Source organism: Cynocephalus volans, chromosome 2 (genome assembly GCF_027409185.1).
Source record: "Cynocephalus volans isolate mCynVol1 chromosome 2, mCynVol1.pri, whole genome shotgun sequence".
Lineage (NCBI taxonomy): Eukaryota > Metazoa > Chordata > Mammalia > Dermoptera > Cynocephalidae > Cynocephalus > Cynocephalus volans.
Genome location: NC_084461.1, coordinates 204,543,780 through 204,561,005, shown reverse-complemented (window position 1 = coordinate 204,561,005; position 17,226 = coordinate 204,543,780). Strand labels below are relative to the sequence as shown.

At 40.7% G+C, this 17,226-nt stretch overlaps 1 protein-coding gene across 4 annotated transcripts in view; it reads left to right on the top strand.

Moving 5' to 3' along the window:
• Positions 1 to 17,226, top strand: part of MORC2 (MORC family CW-type zinc finger 2) — a 37,788-nt gene that overhangs the window by 4,281 nt on the left and 16,281 nt on the right. For 3 of the 4 annotated variants that reach the window (XM_063086789.1, XM_063086788.1, XM_063086791.1), the window contains exons 2-6: positions 3,484 to 3,537; positions 4,973 to 5,007; positions 10,331 to 10,399; positions 10,911 to 11,001; positions 14,322 to 14,430. In XM_063086789.1, coding sequence (XP_062942859.1) covers positions 3,484 to 3,537; positions 4,973 to 5,007; positions 10,331 to 10,399; positions 10,911 to 11,001; positions 14,322 to 14,430 — 358 coding nt within the window. The remainder of the gene's footprint in view (positions 1 to 3,483; positions 3,538 to 4,972; positions 5,008 to 10,330; positions 10,400 to 10,910; positions 11,002 to 14,321; positions 14,431 to 17,226) is intronic. The other variant, XM_063086790.1, reaches the window with a different exon arrangement.

The following is a 17,226-nucleotide window of genomic DNA, read 5'->3' as shown; positions in this document are numbered from 1 at the left end:
TTTTTAAATAAAAGGACTTATATGCTGTTACTGTTCTTTGGTGGCAGGTTTTGTGACTGCTGTTCCTGATGTAGTGGTGGTAGTGATGTTCTTTGGCACAAGATGTATATCGTATGTCATTTTATTTGCAGTACTGCTTAGTGGTCTAATAGAGCAGGATTGTTAAGTATAAGAGGCCTACTTTTTATGACTCTAATTGTTGGCACATTTAGTAGCTTATTGTCTTTGCCATATTATATTTCTGGGTTTTATTCATATGTGAAGTGAACATAGAAGAACCTGTCAACTCAGAGACTTATATTTCTTTTGACTTATAAGCCTGTTGAAAAGTAGGTTCACACTTTAAATATATTAAAGCAATTTGAATGTAAAGTGTTTGTTCCAGAATTTGTCAGCTTTTTTTCTAGCAATTAAGGCAATTAACTGTTGTCAACATATCCGAGAACTCAGCAGAAGCTATCACTTTGTGATGGGCTTGTGGATAATCTATTGGTGTAAATTCAGGCTGACTATATTAATAGGGAGACCATTTTCCTTACATAACGAGTTGATTTACACATGAGTCTGTTGCTAGAAATGCTGAGCTGCAAAACTATTTCTGCTGTTGCACAAGGGGTATAAAAGCCATGATCAGTTAAAGCGGAAGAAGAGTTTGTTAAAAATCTTTTTCCAGATGGTTGATCTTTCTTGGATCACATGCAAAGGATCTTTAGGTCTTTGAAGGATTTCTTTTGATATTTATCCATTCTGTCTCAAATGCTAGCCAGTAATGAGTGTACCTCTTGGAATATTATTTTTGGGGAAAAAAAGAACTTATCTGTTGGTATATTTTCGTTTCTTATGATTTTAAGAAGTATTTAGAACTCTGACTTTAGCATCTGGAAAATTCATCTTTAATCAGTTTGATGTGTGGAGAAGATTCTGAGCATTGTCTTTTACCTTACCAACAGTTGTCACAGTAGGCCCCTTTTATGATGTGTACTGCCATCATAAAAGTACCTCTTAGCTACATCTTGAAGATATGTTTTAGCCTATCTGAAATATGTATGTGTGGAATGGCATTGATACTATGTGGAACAACAAAGATCATTTGGAGATTTTTTATAAGTTTTAAATGTGCAAGGCACACTTCTAGATTATATACAAAATGGTGAAAACTTAAGCCAGAGGTATTTTGTGGTTGCCCTTTTGAGATCTGCTTATTGGGTTCTATGCCTCATTTTCATGTGAAGCAATCAGAAATATGTATTGCTGGTAAGCAGTTGCTATTTCGGTTTTGGTTTCCTTGTCCTGATGGCAAAGGGTGTCAGAATTATTTTTCCAGATTACTCATATTTACCATTCTCACTAGCAAAAGCCAGAAACTTTAACTTATTTATTCCAAAGTTAGTGCATTCTGATGCAAGTTATGGTCTCATTCTTACTATGGTTGTGCTCTTGTTTTTTTCCAGGAGCTGTATTTCTGTGATTTCTTAACTTTATTTTTTATTTTATTTTTCCTTGACTTTAAAATACAGGTTCATGTTGAAATAAGTATTGCAGTAGAATTGGTTATTTTATATTTCAATTTAACAGTCTTCAAAATTAAAAAAAATTTAATCAGTTAGAGAAAATTAATTCACTTTGTAAGTTTCTAAGTCACTTATAAGTCAGACAGGAAAATGGCTCATTGAAAATTTGAGAACAAATGTTAGAAACACTTTTTTTTGGCAGTGATTTTTTTTTTTAATGTATTTTTTTGTTGTATATGTTTATGGGGTTTAGTTTGTTCTTTCAATACATGCATATATTGTATAATGTTCTAATCAGAATAGTTAGCATTTGTATCACCTAAACATTTAAGATTCACTTTTAACTTACATTTCTCTTGGTAAGTCACCTTAACTTTCCAGCTTATTTCTCCCTATTTTTTTAGTGGAGTAATTTACAGAATACTTTTCTGTTTTTTTCAGTTGATAATTTGAAGAATTTAAAGTGATAATTCTAAAGATTTAAATATTTTTAATAACTAAAGAGATGGCTATTTTATGCAGGTTTTCTTTTAGAAGATTGTTTCTTCCATGTTAAATAATGAAGAATTGGAATTTAGCCAGAAGAATTTAAGCTCTATTTTCTAGGTGAATTGGTGATAAAATTTCTGGGTTTTGTTACAACATATTATTGGTGCTGCCTTTGGATTAGCAACAGATATATTCACTGATCTTGTAAGAAAAATTTCTTCCTAAAATTCCAAGAACTGGTAGTTTTATTTAACTCAAAATTTGCATTTGTAAAAATTTGAGGAGTTACTGGAAGAAAAACCAGTGTTCCAGGACAGTTCAGTTATGGGTATTTAGTTTATAAACAAATGTTTTACAGTTAGTTTAAAATAATATGGTAAGTGATCAGAGATCCTAGATGCTTGTTATTTAATATTGATATATATTATTCTAAATTTGTAGAAATTTTCGCTTTGGCTATTGGCTGAAATTTTATGTGAAAAAAGTCAGCAAGAATAATTTGGGTATTTTTAAAAAATTGATGATGGTAATGTGTGGGCTAATGATTTTGCATTTTCTCTACTAATCAAAAGTCAAGCTGGTTTTTTAGGTGGTTTTGTGTGGACACTTACTACTTTTACATCTAATGGGGACTGTTATGGGAAACAGCACAAATTAAAGAGCACATGCTCAATGTTTAACTTGTTAGCATTTTGTTTTACCAATACCTGTGTGTGATGAACCAGTAAAAAAAGGAAACCTATACACTTCTGTGCAATTTCTAAGCAAAAATTTCCATATTCCATTTAAAAGTGGAAGAGAAAAGGAGAGAATAACCCATTTATTGACTTCCTCAGATTTTGGCTAAAAACACAACTTTCCCCACATTAAAGAAAGGAATCCAAAATTTCTGGAATTGTTCCTTCTAGGAGAAGAGCTTGGTGTGGTTTCCTAGGGCCCCTATTAAAGTTAACTCCTTCGAGAAGGGGAGCCAGTGGTCATCTCCTCTCGGAGGCTGCTCAAAGTTTGGGTTGGGTAAATACACAATTACCATGTTATTCAGAATTCAGTGAAAGTGATATCTACGTATAAGATTTATCTTTACAAGTCTTCCTTCGAGATATGCAGAAACTGACAGCTAGTTAAGGCAATGAAAAATAAAATACAAGTATATTTCTAGGCAGAATATGAATAGTGAAAAATGCTGCTTTTAGCAGTTGTACATATAGAAATCTTTTAATGCTTCAGGGTGACTTTCTCAACTCAAAATAGGAAGAACAAGCATTTCTGAATAGATAGTAGGATTTGATAGATTAACACTTGAGGGGAATTAGTAAACTCTGGAAAGGCTGGGGTTGTGGAGAAGCTTAAATTTCAGTAGTATAAATCAGCAATGTAAATGGTGATTTTAGATTTTCTAAAAACTTAAAGATATTTTATGGACTTTTTCTTAAGAGTCATACTTCATATTTCTTTTGCTGACTCTTAGTGTTTATCATTTCAGAACCACTCATGAATTTTTGTTTGGTGCTCTTGCTGAACTGGTTGATAATGCAAGGTATGTAGTCTTCAGGCATATAATCTGTGCTTGGAGTGGAAACTATGGGTTGTCGTAACCTTTGCTCTCTGAAGACTTGAGAGGAAGACATTTCTGTAGCAGCTGCAACTCTTAAGAGGCCTCTTACTGAAAAAAATATTTTTAATAGCACATTACTTGATAACTTCCACATTGTTATTTGATTAACATAAATTCATTCATTGCTCTTTGTATTCTAGCCTAAAAGTAGTGACCTTACCACCTGCCCTTGTATATTAGAGCAAGATAATTGTAGTGAAATGGAGGGAATGAAGATAGAAACTTAGGAATCAAATCAGTGGGACAGACAAGCTCTGATTTAATTTGTGCTACCAGGACAGTACACTTGCTGAAAATGATGTTCATCTCTGTCTCTATACTGTTATTACTTTTGTTGCTCCTATTAACTGGACTGCTCATGGAAGTGTGCTAGTTAACAAGTTGTTTAGCCAGAAAACTCCCATTTTGTTTCAATCCTGGTTGACTTAATTTTTCTATTCAATTAAAAAATGCTGTAGCTTAATGGCACTATGTTTGAATTTGCTACTTATTAACTTAGTGAGACCATGATGTGCTGTGGCAGGCAGCTTTTTTGTGTGTAATATGGTGAACTGGAGATTCATTGGAGTTGTGTTCCTACTCATGCACACGCTTTGCCAATCTCTTTCATATTTGAAAATATTTTTATATCTTTGAGCATTGGTACATGTAGAGCTGTGTGGATTTTGAGTAGATTTTTTTGCATGTAAAAACCAGTGAAACTGCCTTATTTGCCTTGCCAGCATTTAGCAGAATTGGACTAAATTACTTCCAGGCCTTTATGGAAACCTTCACTGGTGACTGAATCTTTATGATTTCAGGCAATGGCTGGAGTCTAATGGAGTGTCCCAACATTGTTTCAGGGTTAGGGAGGACAAAATTATGGATTCAGGAATCAATCTGCTAACTGCAGTATGTACACCATGGTATCTAGTTTTTCACAGGTTTTGTGACAGATTATTGTTTTCCATTTTTCTTAAAATCTTGATTAGAATGAAAAATGGACAAGGTATTAGAACATCATGACTGCAGTCAAATGAGTGAGAAAGACACTTACTTGAGTCATTTCTTAGTGTGTAAAAGGAAATGTTCTTATTGATCTTCTAGATGTTTTAACCATGAAGCCATGAAGTCAACATTAAAAATATGTATCCAGGCCCTATGTATCATGTGATTATCTTAAATAATTTGGAGCTCCAGAAGTGTTTCACAGATATAGATGGAAAATTGGGTTGCCAAGTATAAAAGTGAAGCTTTAATGTATATAGAATTTTGTATGGCTTCCTGAAAACACATTCAAAATACTATGCATTTTGATGATTGATATTTTATATTAATTCTCATCTGGATCTTGATTGTTTTTCTTTTAATTTGGCAGAGATGCTGATGCCACCAGAATAGATATTTATGCAGGTAAGTCAGACTTTAGGCCTTTCTTCTAATGCCCAATTCCTCTTAATGCATTTATTATTGTATCTGATAAGAAATGAGTGGAAAATAATTGGTTTCTGGAGCTTGGCAGGATTACTGTAGGTCATAAGTAGAAACAGGGCAGCTCTGGCCAGGAATGTCATAGAAACCAAGAATATGAATTTCAAGAAACTAACATGGAGTATCCAGATCTATGTAAATAGCCAGAAGGAGATTTATGGGGGTGATGGAGTAGAGTAGTGAGGAATGAAATGACCAAGTCCTAATCATTTTACTGGTAGGAGCTGGCAGGTGAACCAGGTTTGTCATACTGGCAGCCCAGGAGAGATCTTGTTGGAGTCCACTTTCTGTCTCTGAACCCTCTTGTGATCGTTAGTCCCAACTTGGAGAGTTGCTAGTGTTGGTTGCAGGAAATAGCTGGTAACTGGATTGGCTCTGAGGTTTGCAGAGATGTTCTCAGGCAGAGGTGTCAGGAACAAGGACTGCTTGCCTTGGAATTTAAAGCTGTCAGCAGCCTCTACTAGTTTATTTATTTGATTGACTCTACTTTTTTATAGAAAGAGCCTCTCTTTTTCTTAGAGCGGATGCAACAGTGGAAGAATTCTTAGTCATTATCATTGGCTTTTTTTTTTTTTTTTCTTTAAATAATTTGCTTTCTGCCTGTTGAGTAATTGTATCAGCACCTTTTTTGGTCATTTGGATACTAAAAATTTGGAAGTGGGATAGAGGAAGAGAGCTTTTAAATTTGGCTGGTGTGATGTTTTTCTGACAGACTTTTCTGAAGTCTTCTAAAAGGTCTGAAACGTTTTGAATAACATTGACTAGCTTCTGAGAAGTCTGTGTGTTTATGTGGGAATATACAGTTATCTACCCCTCTTCATGGACCCATTTGATAAATGGGAACAAGTACACAACTAAATAGTAATTCTCAAAACCTCTGATGTCATATAACTGTGAGAATACCTCCCAGATCTGAAGAATTTCTCACGTCTGATATACTTTGGAGCAAAGAAAATATTCAGAACTGCTAAAGGTCAGCTATACTACTTAAATTCTGAAAGCCTTCTGTTCATAAGGTTCTGCAAAGTGGTGAAAATAGGGCTCCTTTTATTTTTAGAAGAAAGTAACAGGAATAAGGGGCACAGTGGAAGAATGTTAGAAGATGGTTACTAAACCGTCGGACCAAATGGAGCGCCTTTCCAGGCCACAGCATGTATCTTACGTGTGAGTGTGTTTCGTGAGGAGTGGTATCAGCTACCTCTGAAAGAAATAGTGGCTGTCTTAATCATTGCACAGATGACAAAGCAAAGAATGGGCCTCTCTACTCCAAATGATGTCAAAGGGATAAATCATAATTAGCCCAGTTAGCTTGGAAGAAGTTTTTGTTTCTGTTTTTGTTTTTTTGGTGGCTGGCTGGTATAGGGATATGAACCCTACTTAGTTTTTTTTAAAAAAAGATTTCCGCTCCCTTCTGCCAACTTTGATGGTTGAATTTCAGCAAGGAAATTTAGTTCTTGACACTCAGACTGCAGCAGAACAGTTGGATTTCAATTTAAATGAAAAAGATCCAGTGCACATTTATTCTGTGTTCTATGCTACTTCTATTGTGCTCGGGGAAGAGTTCAGAGAGAGATGGGGCCTTTCCTCTAAGAACTTAGTCTCTAATCAGAGACAGCACACTACTGATGATTAGAGAACTATAACTAGATCTTGAGGGAACAATCAAGACAGTAGGGATTAAGGAGTGGTGGAAGCACTAAGAACCATAGCATTTTAGAAAAAAGACTTGATTTACTACAGGTGCCATGAGATTGGGAGTCTTGGCTGAGACATCCTTAACATCACCCTTTTCTACCTCAGTGCCTTATTAACACATTCAACAGGAGGAGTAAAAGCAATGGAATCCGTAATAATCTTAATACTGTAGAGTACTTGTTGTTAGTGTATGGGCAAAAGTATTTTCTTATCGTTTATTCTGAAACTAGATTGATTCTGAACTTGGAATCAGATATAGTTTGAGGTCACCAGGAAAGTCATATTTTGAAGACTATTTAAATGTGAGATGGGCGAGGTGGAGCCAGCCTTTCAAAGTGTAGAGGTGTTCATTTACCCAAAGCATTTCTATTAGTTGTGGCCAGGCCATAATGTGCCTGTCAGAAGTGGACTCTGTTTTTTTTATTGACTTTCCTGACTTCCTGGGATAGGCAGTGCCACCTCCTTTTTGTGACCACAAGGCAATGGTTAATAAATGAAAAATTAGAGCAAATGAAACTGAAATGAATACTGGTGAAACAGATTGCGGAGTGAGATGAAGAACTTGGATGCCATTTTATTACAGCCTCTGCTAAGGAATCATTATTTTATTACCTCTGACTTTTAACTTGTAGCCAATTTGATATCTTTTCTTTTCCCACTCCTTTCTTTCTCTTGTTCTCCCCAATTGGAGTTGGATGAGGGATGTCAGGCTTGGAGAAGCCAGACTTGGACATGTTGGGGGAAGCTTAGCTGTGCAGCCTTCCAAACTGGTTCTGACAGTCTTACATAGCTGCTACCAGGATCTGAAGCACAGCTGCCAAGAAGGCAGTTTGGCTTTGTCTTCCTTCTCTTGCTTCCGAGATGTACGGTGGGAAGGGAAGCACACAACACACAGCTGCTTAGACTCTCCTTCATCCAGAATTCCATCTCCATCCCAGTCCTTTCTTTGGAAGCTTCAGATGTCAGTCAGTTGACTGATTAAAGTAATATCAGGTGTTAGGAATGAATCTCTGTGGTGGAATGTCTGGGGAGATAGTTTTGAGCAAGGAAGCCTTCTAGATCTTGCTTGCTCTAGCTCAGTGGTGGTTCTCAAAGGTTCTCATGGGCAATATCAGCATCAGACTTATGCAATCAGACTATCTAGGGTGGAGCCTGGAATCTGTATTTTCACAAGCTCTTCAGGTGATTCTATGCACTCTAATCGGTATTTTTTTCAGCCTCTGTCAGCTTAAACCATCCTGTTCTTTACTTCCTACTTTCTCCACTGTGGATAGTAGCAGGGAGTAGAATCCGTTAGACTTGTAAGGTCCATGAAGACAGGTATCACATTTGCATTGATCACTACTCTTGTCCTCATCACAGAGCCAGGCACACAGGAGGTACTCAGTGAATAGTAATTGAATAAATGAATGATTTGCATAAACATTGAAGCTAGATGAAGACACCATACTGCTTATTTACAAAGTTGAAGAAATTAACTGTATAAGTGAGTCTCTCTTGGCCCTGAGGCGGTATTGCATATTAACACAGACCCTGACACTACTAGCCATTTACAGGCTGTTGGCCACTGTGTAGCCAGGAGGATTCCTCCAACGTAGGTCTCTTACCCTTGTAATCTACATGAGAAAACTTTGGAATGAAGTGCTAGAGTCAGAAAGGGATCCTAGACCCATTGTTAAGTGATGATTGTGTGCTGAAACAGCCTGCAAGTCCTGTCCTAACACAAGGACATAGAAAGTAACCTCTTAGGTAGTGTTCAGGGAATGCTAGTAGTCCTTGGGTCCAGATGTGCTCGGCTGAACCCAATTTCTAGATCCCAAAGGCAGAGACTTCATGCACGTTTTATGGCTGTAGTCAGCAAATGGCTCTCGGCTAGATTTAGAACACTGCTTTTACCATGCATGTAGCTGATCGAGTTTGAGTCTCCATATGACACTTCACTTCCTCCAGATGGAAACTGTGAAGCCTTTTTGCACTTTTCTTGTACTTGTTTCTGCTTGCCATATCTCATTTGGATTCTTCAGACTCTGATAATAGCCTCTGTGACAAGGAGAAATTTTTTTATCTACAGTAGTATTTCCAGGAAGATCCTCTCCCTTGAACTTTCAAGAAGCAGTTGTAATTAATGTCCAGCTTCCTGAACACTGAGTGATACTTGAAAATCTTTGTGGTTTATAGCCCTTCTGAAGTAGCATTTTAAATTACATTAAATTGTCTATTTAACAGAGGGTGATCACAACTCAGTTGAATTTTTAGCCTGAGGGGAGGACAGAGAGGATTTTAAACTGAGATTTGTTAGATAGTTTTACAAAGTTGGTGATCTGCAGTTTGGAGGAGATTGAAAAGTCCTCAGGGACCAGACTCCAAATCAACCTTTGGCTTGTCTCTATAGTACCTTACATAGACTTCCTTCCTTTTAGTACAAGGGTTACTTTTGTCCTTGTGCTAAGCAGTGGTCTATGAACAGCTTCTGTATTGGGGAAGTTGGTGTTAGTTGTTCTTTGCTTATGTGGTTTCCCTGTCTCCACCTCTGTCTCACAGCCTTCTCTCTTTTGTGTCAATACTTGCCTGATTCCAAGGCTAGTTCCTCCTTTGTTCACCTATCCTCATCATTAGATCAAAGGCCCCTTGGAAACTGGTGTAGCCCCCTTCCCTATTTGGGAATCTTTTCCATTGTCCATGACATGTTTGGACCTAGACTACTTTGCGTTACCACTGGCAGTTGGAGAAAACAGCTGCTGAAAGAAGAGGTGCTTCTGCTCATGGAATGGCAGCCACAATCTGCTGTGCTCCCTTCCTGTTGGCCAGGAAGCCTGCCAGAGCTGCTTTGTATCTTATTGTCAAAGGGTCATTTCTCCTTCCAGTCAGGCAGGTCTAGCCGGGAACCAGGCACCACTTTGCACTTTGTGCCATTTCACTCCTGGGTTGGGGAGCCCTTTCCAGGACCCATAGTGAGCAGGGGATATGATGGTTAATACAAATAGCCCAGAAACTGTAGTTAGCCTGGGGGTGTATAGACATAGTAACTCATCTTTCAGATAGTGGCTCCCACCACTGTGGCCATACCATGTCTGGCTTGATCACTTTGTCTGAAGGCTATCCCAGACTTAACTCTCAAAGGAGGTACCTGTTGAATTTGAGCAGCGTTGATAAAGTACAGCAGGAAATAGTTGGAGTATGATAGTGGCTTGGGGTCATGGCATAGGGCATAAGTGATAGTAATCCAGGTGAAGAGAAGCAGAAGGGTGATAGAGGTACATGGGAAATACGTGCATATTCTGTGGTCTTTGGTGTGGTTAGATGCTGGGCCAGGTATTCCTTGCCCGCCTTACAGATCGTCTCAAGCTTCATTGTGAACTAGAAAGCGTTGGAGAACCTTTGGGAGTTCACACCCTCAAGGGACCTGAAGTTTAACTCATTCTAGCTAGGACTGTTAGAAGGAGAAGCTAGATTTGACCTGACCTCTTTATTCCAAGCTTCGCTTTGATCTACCTTCTGTCACACACTCTGGTGGGTAACAGTCCTGTTATGGCATCTGCTGCTTTTACAGAAAGGCGAGAGGACCTTCGAGGAAGATTTATGCTTTGCTTTTTGGACGATGGAGCAGGAATGGATTCGAGTAAGTAATGAGACGATAACATTTCTTTGGGGAGGGATGTAACCATTTTTACAAAATACTATGTAAACTTGTTTTTCTGTTGCCTCGCTGTTTGACTAGAAGATCCACCTGGGGAGTGAGAGGTCTGTTGCAACATCTTAGGCTTAATTCCACTAATGTATTTGCCGAGTCTTGTCTTAACATGGGAGATAGGATCTGAATGGCAACCTGAAGTCAGTCAGATTACCTGTCTCTTGACATTGTATTTATCAGCTTGCACAACATCGTGGATCCAGAACTACAGAGGCCTCCCCCAGCCTTTTTATCATATTCTGGTAACAACACAGGTCACATTGATGGAGGTACTGACAGGCCAGGCAAAGGTTGCCTGCATTTTCTTCACAGTGGCAAATTTTCTTGGAGAGAGACACAGCCTTGCTGGGATTTAACAAAGGCTTTACCTTTGATTTTGAGGAGCCTCGGAAAGAAATGCAAACATGCTTTTTACTTTCTCTTGTGTCTGTCACTTCAGGTGATGCTGCCAGTGTGATCCAGTTTGGGAAGTCTGCCAAACGAACACCTGAGTCCACCCAGATTGGGCAGTACGGGAATGGGTTAAAATCGTAGGTATACTGGAAACCTGTCATAGGGCTCAAAACAAAATCAAGAAATGATCTCCTGTTTATCTCAGGTGAAAACTTTCCTCCTTCTTGTCCTTTCTTGACTGTAACTCTGCAGCAGGAGGAAAGTCACAAAGGAGAGGTGGTTTTGGTGTAATTTACCACTTGTTGTCCAGCTGCGTTTGCTCCACAGATTGAAAAGTATGAACATCCAAAGCTAGTTGGGGCAGGAGAGGCTGTAGTTTTCTCTGGGCACTGAGTTCTAGAACTGCGCCTGTGCTATTGAGAATTCTCATTTTTACCCCGTGGTTTAGGATGTGAGTGGTTCTCTTGGGTTGGGATGAGTCTGAGATGGTGATGGGGTTGCCTCACAGTGCATCAGTGTTCCCTGAGCCCCTCTGCATGTACTGGTCTGTGCCAGGCCCTGGTGATCCAGGTGAGTAAGAGAGATGTGAGCCCTCCCTCCCAGAGGACGCAGCCTCCATGCCCATATCCTGCAAGGGCCTACAGCAGGTACCTACGTAATATCTTCAGATCCCTTGGGGCATCTTTCTTAGCCCTTGGTTCACACTTGTTGAGTGTTTGGAATGTGTTCTGGTTTTGAGTGAAGCCCCAAGAGAGAGGTTTCTATTTCTGAAATGCTCACTTCCAGCTGTACATACCTTTGGATGGAATAAGATTTAGTGGAATTGGAGTTTGTGCAAGTGGAATTATGAGTCATGTTTGCAGTCTTGCTGTGGAAACGTGTTGTTTTGTTTGAGAGAGTGGTGGTTTGATCAATCAACAGCCTTAGTTGGGCCTCACGTGCAGTGTGCTGTGGGAGTATGGGGAAGAAAGAGAGTGCTTCCAAAGAAATCAGGGGCCTGGTACCTGGTCTTTCTGATTTGTCTCTAGGGCAGGAACCAAATGGTAATGACAGATGCTTACCATGTGCCAGGCATGGTGCTAAGACTTTAAATGGATCTCATTTAATCCTCAGTATAGCTATAAGGTGTGGACACTATTATTCTTATTTTTAGATGAAGACATTGAGGTTTATAAGCGTAAAGCGACTTACCCAAAGGTGTAAAAATGCCTACATGAAGAGCTAGGATATAGACCATGTCTTTCTGACTACAAAACCAGAGCTGCTGTCCATTTCACTTCAATCAGACAAACTAAGGTTCATATCTCAGCCACTTAATTATTTCTCTAAGACTCAGTTTTCTCCTTTGTAGATTGAGATTATAATACATCTCAAGTAGATTAAGGATTAAAGACTGTTCTTGCTGTGAGAGTCAGTTTTCTGGCTTCTTATTTTGTTTCTTCTTTGATCTTTCTATGGCAAATTCTTGGCCTGATTTAATATGTCTGGGTAGGGCCTAGGAATCTGTTTTTTACAGGTGAGATGAATCACTTATGGTCACAGATGAATCACTTGGAAACCTTCCCTTGGTGATTCTGATGCAGGTGATCTAAGTTGCCAATAACCAGGGTCTCTTTGGGTCAGTGGGAACTCTGACTTCCCATCTGGATTGTAGGTCAGCCTCCTCCTGCCTGGTCCTATCAGATCTGTGGCATCAGGCAAGCCATTTCATTCTGAAAGTCTGTTTCCTCATCTAGAAAATGGGATGCTAATCTCTGACATTCTCCTTTACAGAGCAAGGTTCGGGAGCAAGTGAAATGTGACTCTGAAAGTGCTTAGAAAAGAGGGAAGGAAAATGTACAGAATTGGAGAGTGTTGTTATTAGTATATTTTAGAAGACATTGTGAAGGCCCCATTGAGAGGGAGCCATCTAGTGTTCAGAGTAGACAGTATAATCATTTTGAAACAAATTCAGAAGTTGAAAAAGAGTTCTAGGAGGAGGTGACTTGTGAGAATAGAGCTGAGAAGCAGGGAAGCCAGCAGAGAGGTGGTGCTTTGGGATTCTTGCTATTCATGCCCTAAGATCAGGGTCAAAGACAGACGGAAGAGAGAGGAACAAAGTGAGAGTTTTTGCCAAATTAGGGCAAGTACGAGTTTTGACAGAAGGCAAGATGGAGTGCCTCATTTGGCTACCTATAAGCTTCAGAAAGGAAGGAGGAGGACTGTGCAATTGTCAGAGGAAGGAGATTGCCAGCACCTCGGGTGCTGGAGGAGGAGAAACAGGACTTGGAACCCCCCTGGGCATCTCTGGATAGTGTCCTGGGAGTTTTCCTGAGTGTTCAGGGAAGTGGGGCATGACATTCATTTGTGTGCTTGGCATGCCAGTCTGGTTTGTATTTGTACATAGAAGATAGTGATGAGGCTTCCCACCTCCATCATCTCCCTGGGGTGTTATGAGGACTAATGAGATAATGACCATAAAGCCCCAGAAGCTGCTCAGAAGAAAGGAGCTAAACAGCCCCATTGTTCGTGGGCAGTCTTCCCACTGGTGCTTCACACTTCTTCCCTCTTTTGTGATGCTAGAAAGACCTGTCCCTGCCTGCTCCTAAGATTTAATGTGGCCAAACAGAGGAAGGAAGTGGTTGATTCCATTCAGACTTTGTCCTGTGGAAGTCAGCCTTAAGGCACGGTTTCCAGAAACCAGTTGCATCCAAAAGCAGGGACCTGCCTGTGTTATAATAAGCTCAAGATGACAAAACAATTCTGAGACAAGATGGCTGTAGTTACTAGAAATGAGCCAATTATGGGCCTCCTTGGATATCATGGTCAAGAATTATATTTTGGTATACCCTATGTTCTGCTGAGCCTTGGTTTCACACTGGTTTTTGAGGACTTGTGTGTGTAGGCACTGGGCTCTTCCCTTGATGGTGCTGCCATTTGATGAGTGGACGAGGAGGGGAGTTTGTATCAGTGAAGGAAGGACGGGATGGGAACTGGGTATGGACAGTATGGAAGATGACACGTTGAAGGTATTAGCTACAGAAGTGAAATCTGATGGTGGCGCAGTCAGAGGGCACAGCAGCCCTCCTGTACTTGGGATGAACTTGGAGCTCAAGGGCAGCAGAGTTACTTGTTAGCATGTGGCAACAGGCTGGGAGTGACAGTCACCTGGGGCTAGTGTTTTGTGGTGAACATGCCCTAGAAGGGTGGGGAGATAGCCCTGTATAATGGGTAAGTGTGGTTAAGAAGCTTGGAGATAAAGACTGAGGAATTATAGGCCAGTGGAAAAGCAGACCAAGGAGTGTTGGATGGGTGGACAGGGAACAAGGGCTGTGGAACTCAGTGTCCTGGAACCTAGGAAAGCCTTTAGGAGAGCCCTCCAAAGGCAGTTTAGTTAAGTCCACAGGGCGGATTTACTCCTTTTTCAGATGAGCTTTTGAATCCCTGGGAGAGTAATTTGTTTCTGCTTCCCTTTCAGGGGCTCAATGCGCATTGGGAAGGATTTTATCCTCTTCACCAAGAAGGAAGACACCATGACCTGCCTTTTCCTGTCTCGCACCTTTCATGAGGAAGAAGGCATTGATGAAGTAGGTTCCATCTTCATGTTCTGAATCACCACTCCACATTTCCAGGGTCTGCCCAGACTGGTTTTTTTTTTGCAGTGCTAGGCTCTTTGGGGCTGCAGGATTGGAGCACATCCCCCTTTATGGGATTAGCTGGTTGGATGAATTGGTTGAAAGGTTAAGGCAGATACCTTAATGTGAGAGGAAATGGAATCTCAAAGTACTTCAGAGAACAGTTGTTTTGTGGCAGGAACAAAGAGGTACATTTGCAGCACCTCTAGATCTGCAGCTTGACTTCCATCTGGGGGAGTGTCACCACAGAGAGTTGTTTTATCAGGGGGAGTGTTTTGGGCTTCCCTATCCGTGGAGACCATAGCTGGCAATAATAGTAGGAACGGCAGTGTCTTTCCATTTGACGGTGATTTTGTGGTATGTACTATAAACGCATTTTCCTTTTGAGGAAATGTGTTGCTCTAGCTGCTTATTTCAGAAGCCACGAATCAGACACAGACAGGTCCGGGGCAGGTGGTAAAGCAGGTGAGCATATGGAAAAGCATCAGTGTAAACTTCTTGTTAAATGGCAGCTGATGGTCAGGCTCACTTTGGGATTGGCTATTACACAGCTCCAGTGATTATTGCTGTGCTGAAAGGAAGGCTTAATGATTTCTGAATTTACTGACTTTAAAACATTTTGTTAATCGTGTAAGGTAAACATATGCTCAGCTGATTCTCTTTGTGGCCTAGTGGCTCAGATACCTGCAGAACTGTTTCTGGTGAGGTTTGTCCTGCCTCATTGGGGGCATCCAGGAAGTTTTATGGTCTATCTAGTCTCAGATTGGACTCTTATCTCCTTTTGTGTGAAAGGAATGGAAACTAGAGCTTGAGAGAGGAATCTGAGAGGTTCTGTAGAAGGAAATCCATGGCTATCACATAGGCAGATAGTTGAATTCAAACTTTCAGTCTAATTCATTTCTGTTGGTTATATGTGATCAAATTTGTACTGACCCTGTTTAGATCTGAGCCTAAATCATAGCAAACATAGCAGTCTTGTTGGGAATGGCAGGCTGTCTTTTTGTGCCATCTTTACTAGCAAGCCAGTGGATTTGTTTGCCTTTTTGGTGTCATATATTAATTCATTTACCATACTTGGAATGAGAGAAATGCTACACCTGGAAAGAGCAGGCTGCTAGGAGAAGGTGGGATGGGAGCATGTAGCCTGGGCAGGGGTTTTCAGTAATGTGTCCTGGTGAAGGACTGAGGGTGGCAAGAGGAGGGTGTTCAAGTCAGTAGAAACAGCTTGCTCAAGGCTCTGAGGGCTGGTGATGTGAAGGGAACTTGTCAGCAGGGCCACCTGAAGAAAGGTGGTGGCCTCTGGACAGTAGGGAGGGCCAGGTTAGGCTTGAGGTCAGGACCTTTTTGAGTGTGCAGGACTTTATTAAGCAAGGGTGTGCCAGTGTCAGATTCTCTTTTAAAAAGATCTGTGTAGTTATTGTGTGGTGATTGGATTGGGAACATTGGGGGTGAGTGTTAGAGTGGACCAATTGAGAGGCCCTGGCTGTGTGTAGCCTGGTGGGATGTGCAGCAGGGAGGGGAGAGATGGAGTTATCTCTTTAGGATGTGGGACTTACAGATTTGGTGATTGGTCAGTAGAGGGGGAAGAGGGGAAGGCAGGGGTCGTGGATGACAGGTTCAGAGGTGGCAGTTGGTGAGGGGGTGGGCTGTCTGGGGCTGAGGAAGAATGGGAAGAGGGAGAGTGTGGAAGGGAAGAGTGTAAGTTTGTCCTGGACATGCAAAGTGACGTCTGGGTCTGGAGTTTGGAGGTCTGGGCTCTGGGATTTTCGGTAGCAAATGAGCTCACCTAAAGGACAGAGTAGAGTGATAAGAGGACCTGGGACATAGGGCATGCCAGTGTCTAAAGGTCAGGGAGAAGAGAAAGTGATAGAAAGACAGAGGGGTGGCCAGAAAGGTGGGAAAACTGGGAGAGTGGTGACACTGAAGCTAAAGGAGAAGTGTTCCAGCAGGAGGGATGGGTGCCAGTGGAAGTGAACTCCTGTAGTTTAAAGTGATGCCATTGTCACCTGGGACTGCTGTAAAGAATGGGAGGTATAGAGAGAGGTACAGGTTCATAGAACACAAATGGAACTCAGTTCTGGTGGAAAAGCTAGGTTGAGACTTTTCCCTTACTTGGTGCTAGAAGATCACGATTTTGTATTGTTCTGTAGTGCAAACTTGGCCAAGATTTCAAAATAAGATCATTTTCGGTTGAGGAGGAATGTGTCCACACCAGCCCTTGGGTTGAATACTTTTCACCACCAAGCTTCTTAGAAACCAGCAGAATGTCTCAGAACTCTTAATAGTTTATCACCCCAGCACTTGTTTTTCCTAAGGGTGGGCAATCTGGTTTGAACCCGTGTGGTGCCTTGACTGGTTTGCTGTACAGAGGGAATCCCTTCAGTCAGCCATCCTCAGGGCCCTGCAGAGGTGGCTGGCTTAGGGTAGGGGGAGGAGCACGGTGAGGCCCCTGGAGAAAACATTACTTAGATATAAAGTTAAATTTTACATATATGGAAGGGTGTATTAAAATTTATGTACAGTTGAGTGGATAATTATAAAGCAGACACCCATGTAGCCACCTCATAGACAATGTTAGAAATCCCCTGTGGGCCCTCACTAATTGTATTCCTTATCATGCCCTGAAGGAACTACCTTCAGGTAACTTTTGTGATGAGCATTTCCTTCTTTCTCTTTATAGTTTGTCACCTGCATATGCATCCTTAAATAATAATTTAGTTTTACCTATTTATGAATTTTCTACTGTAG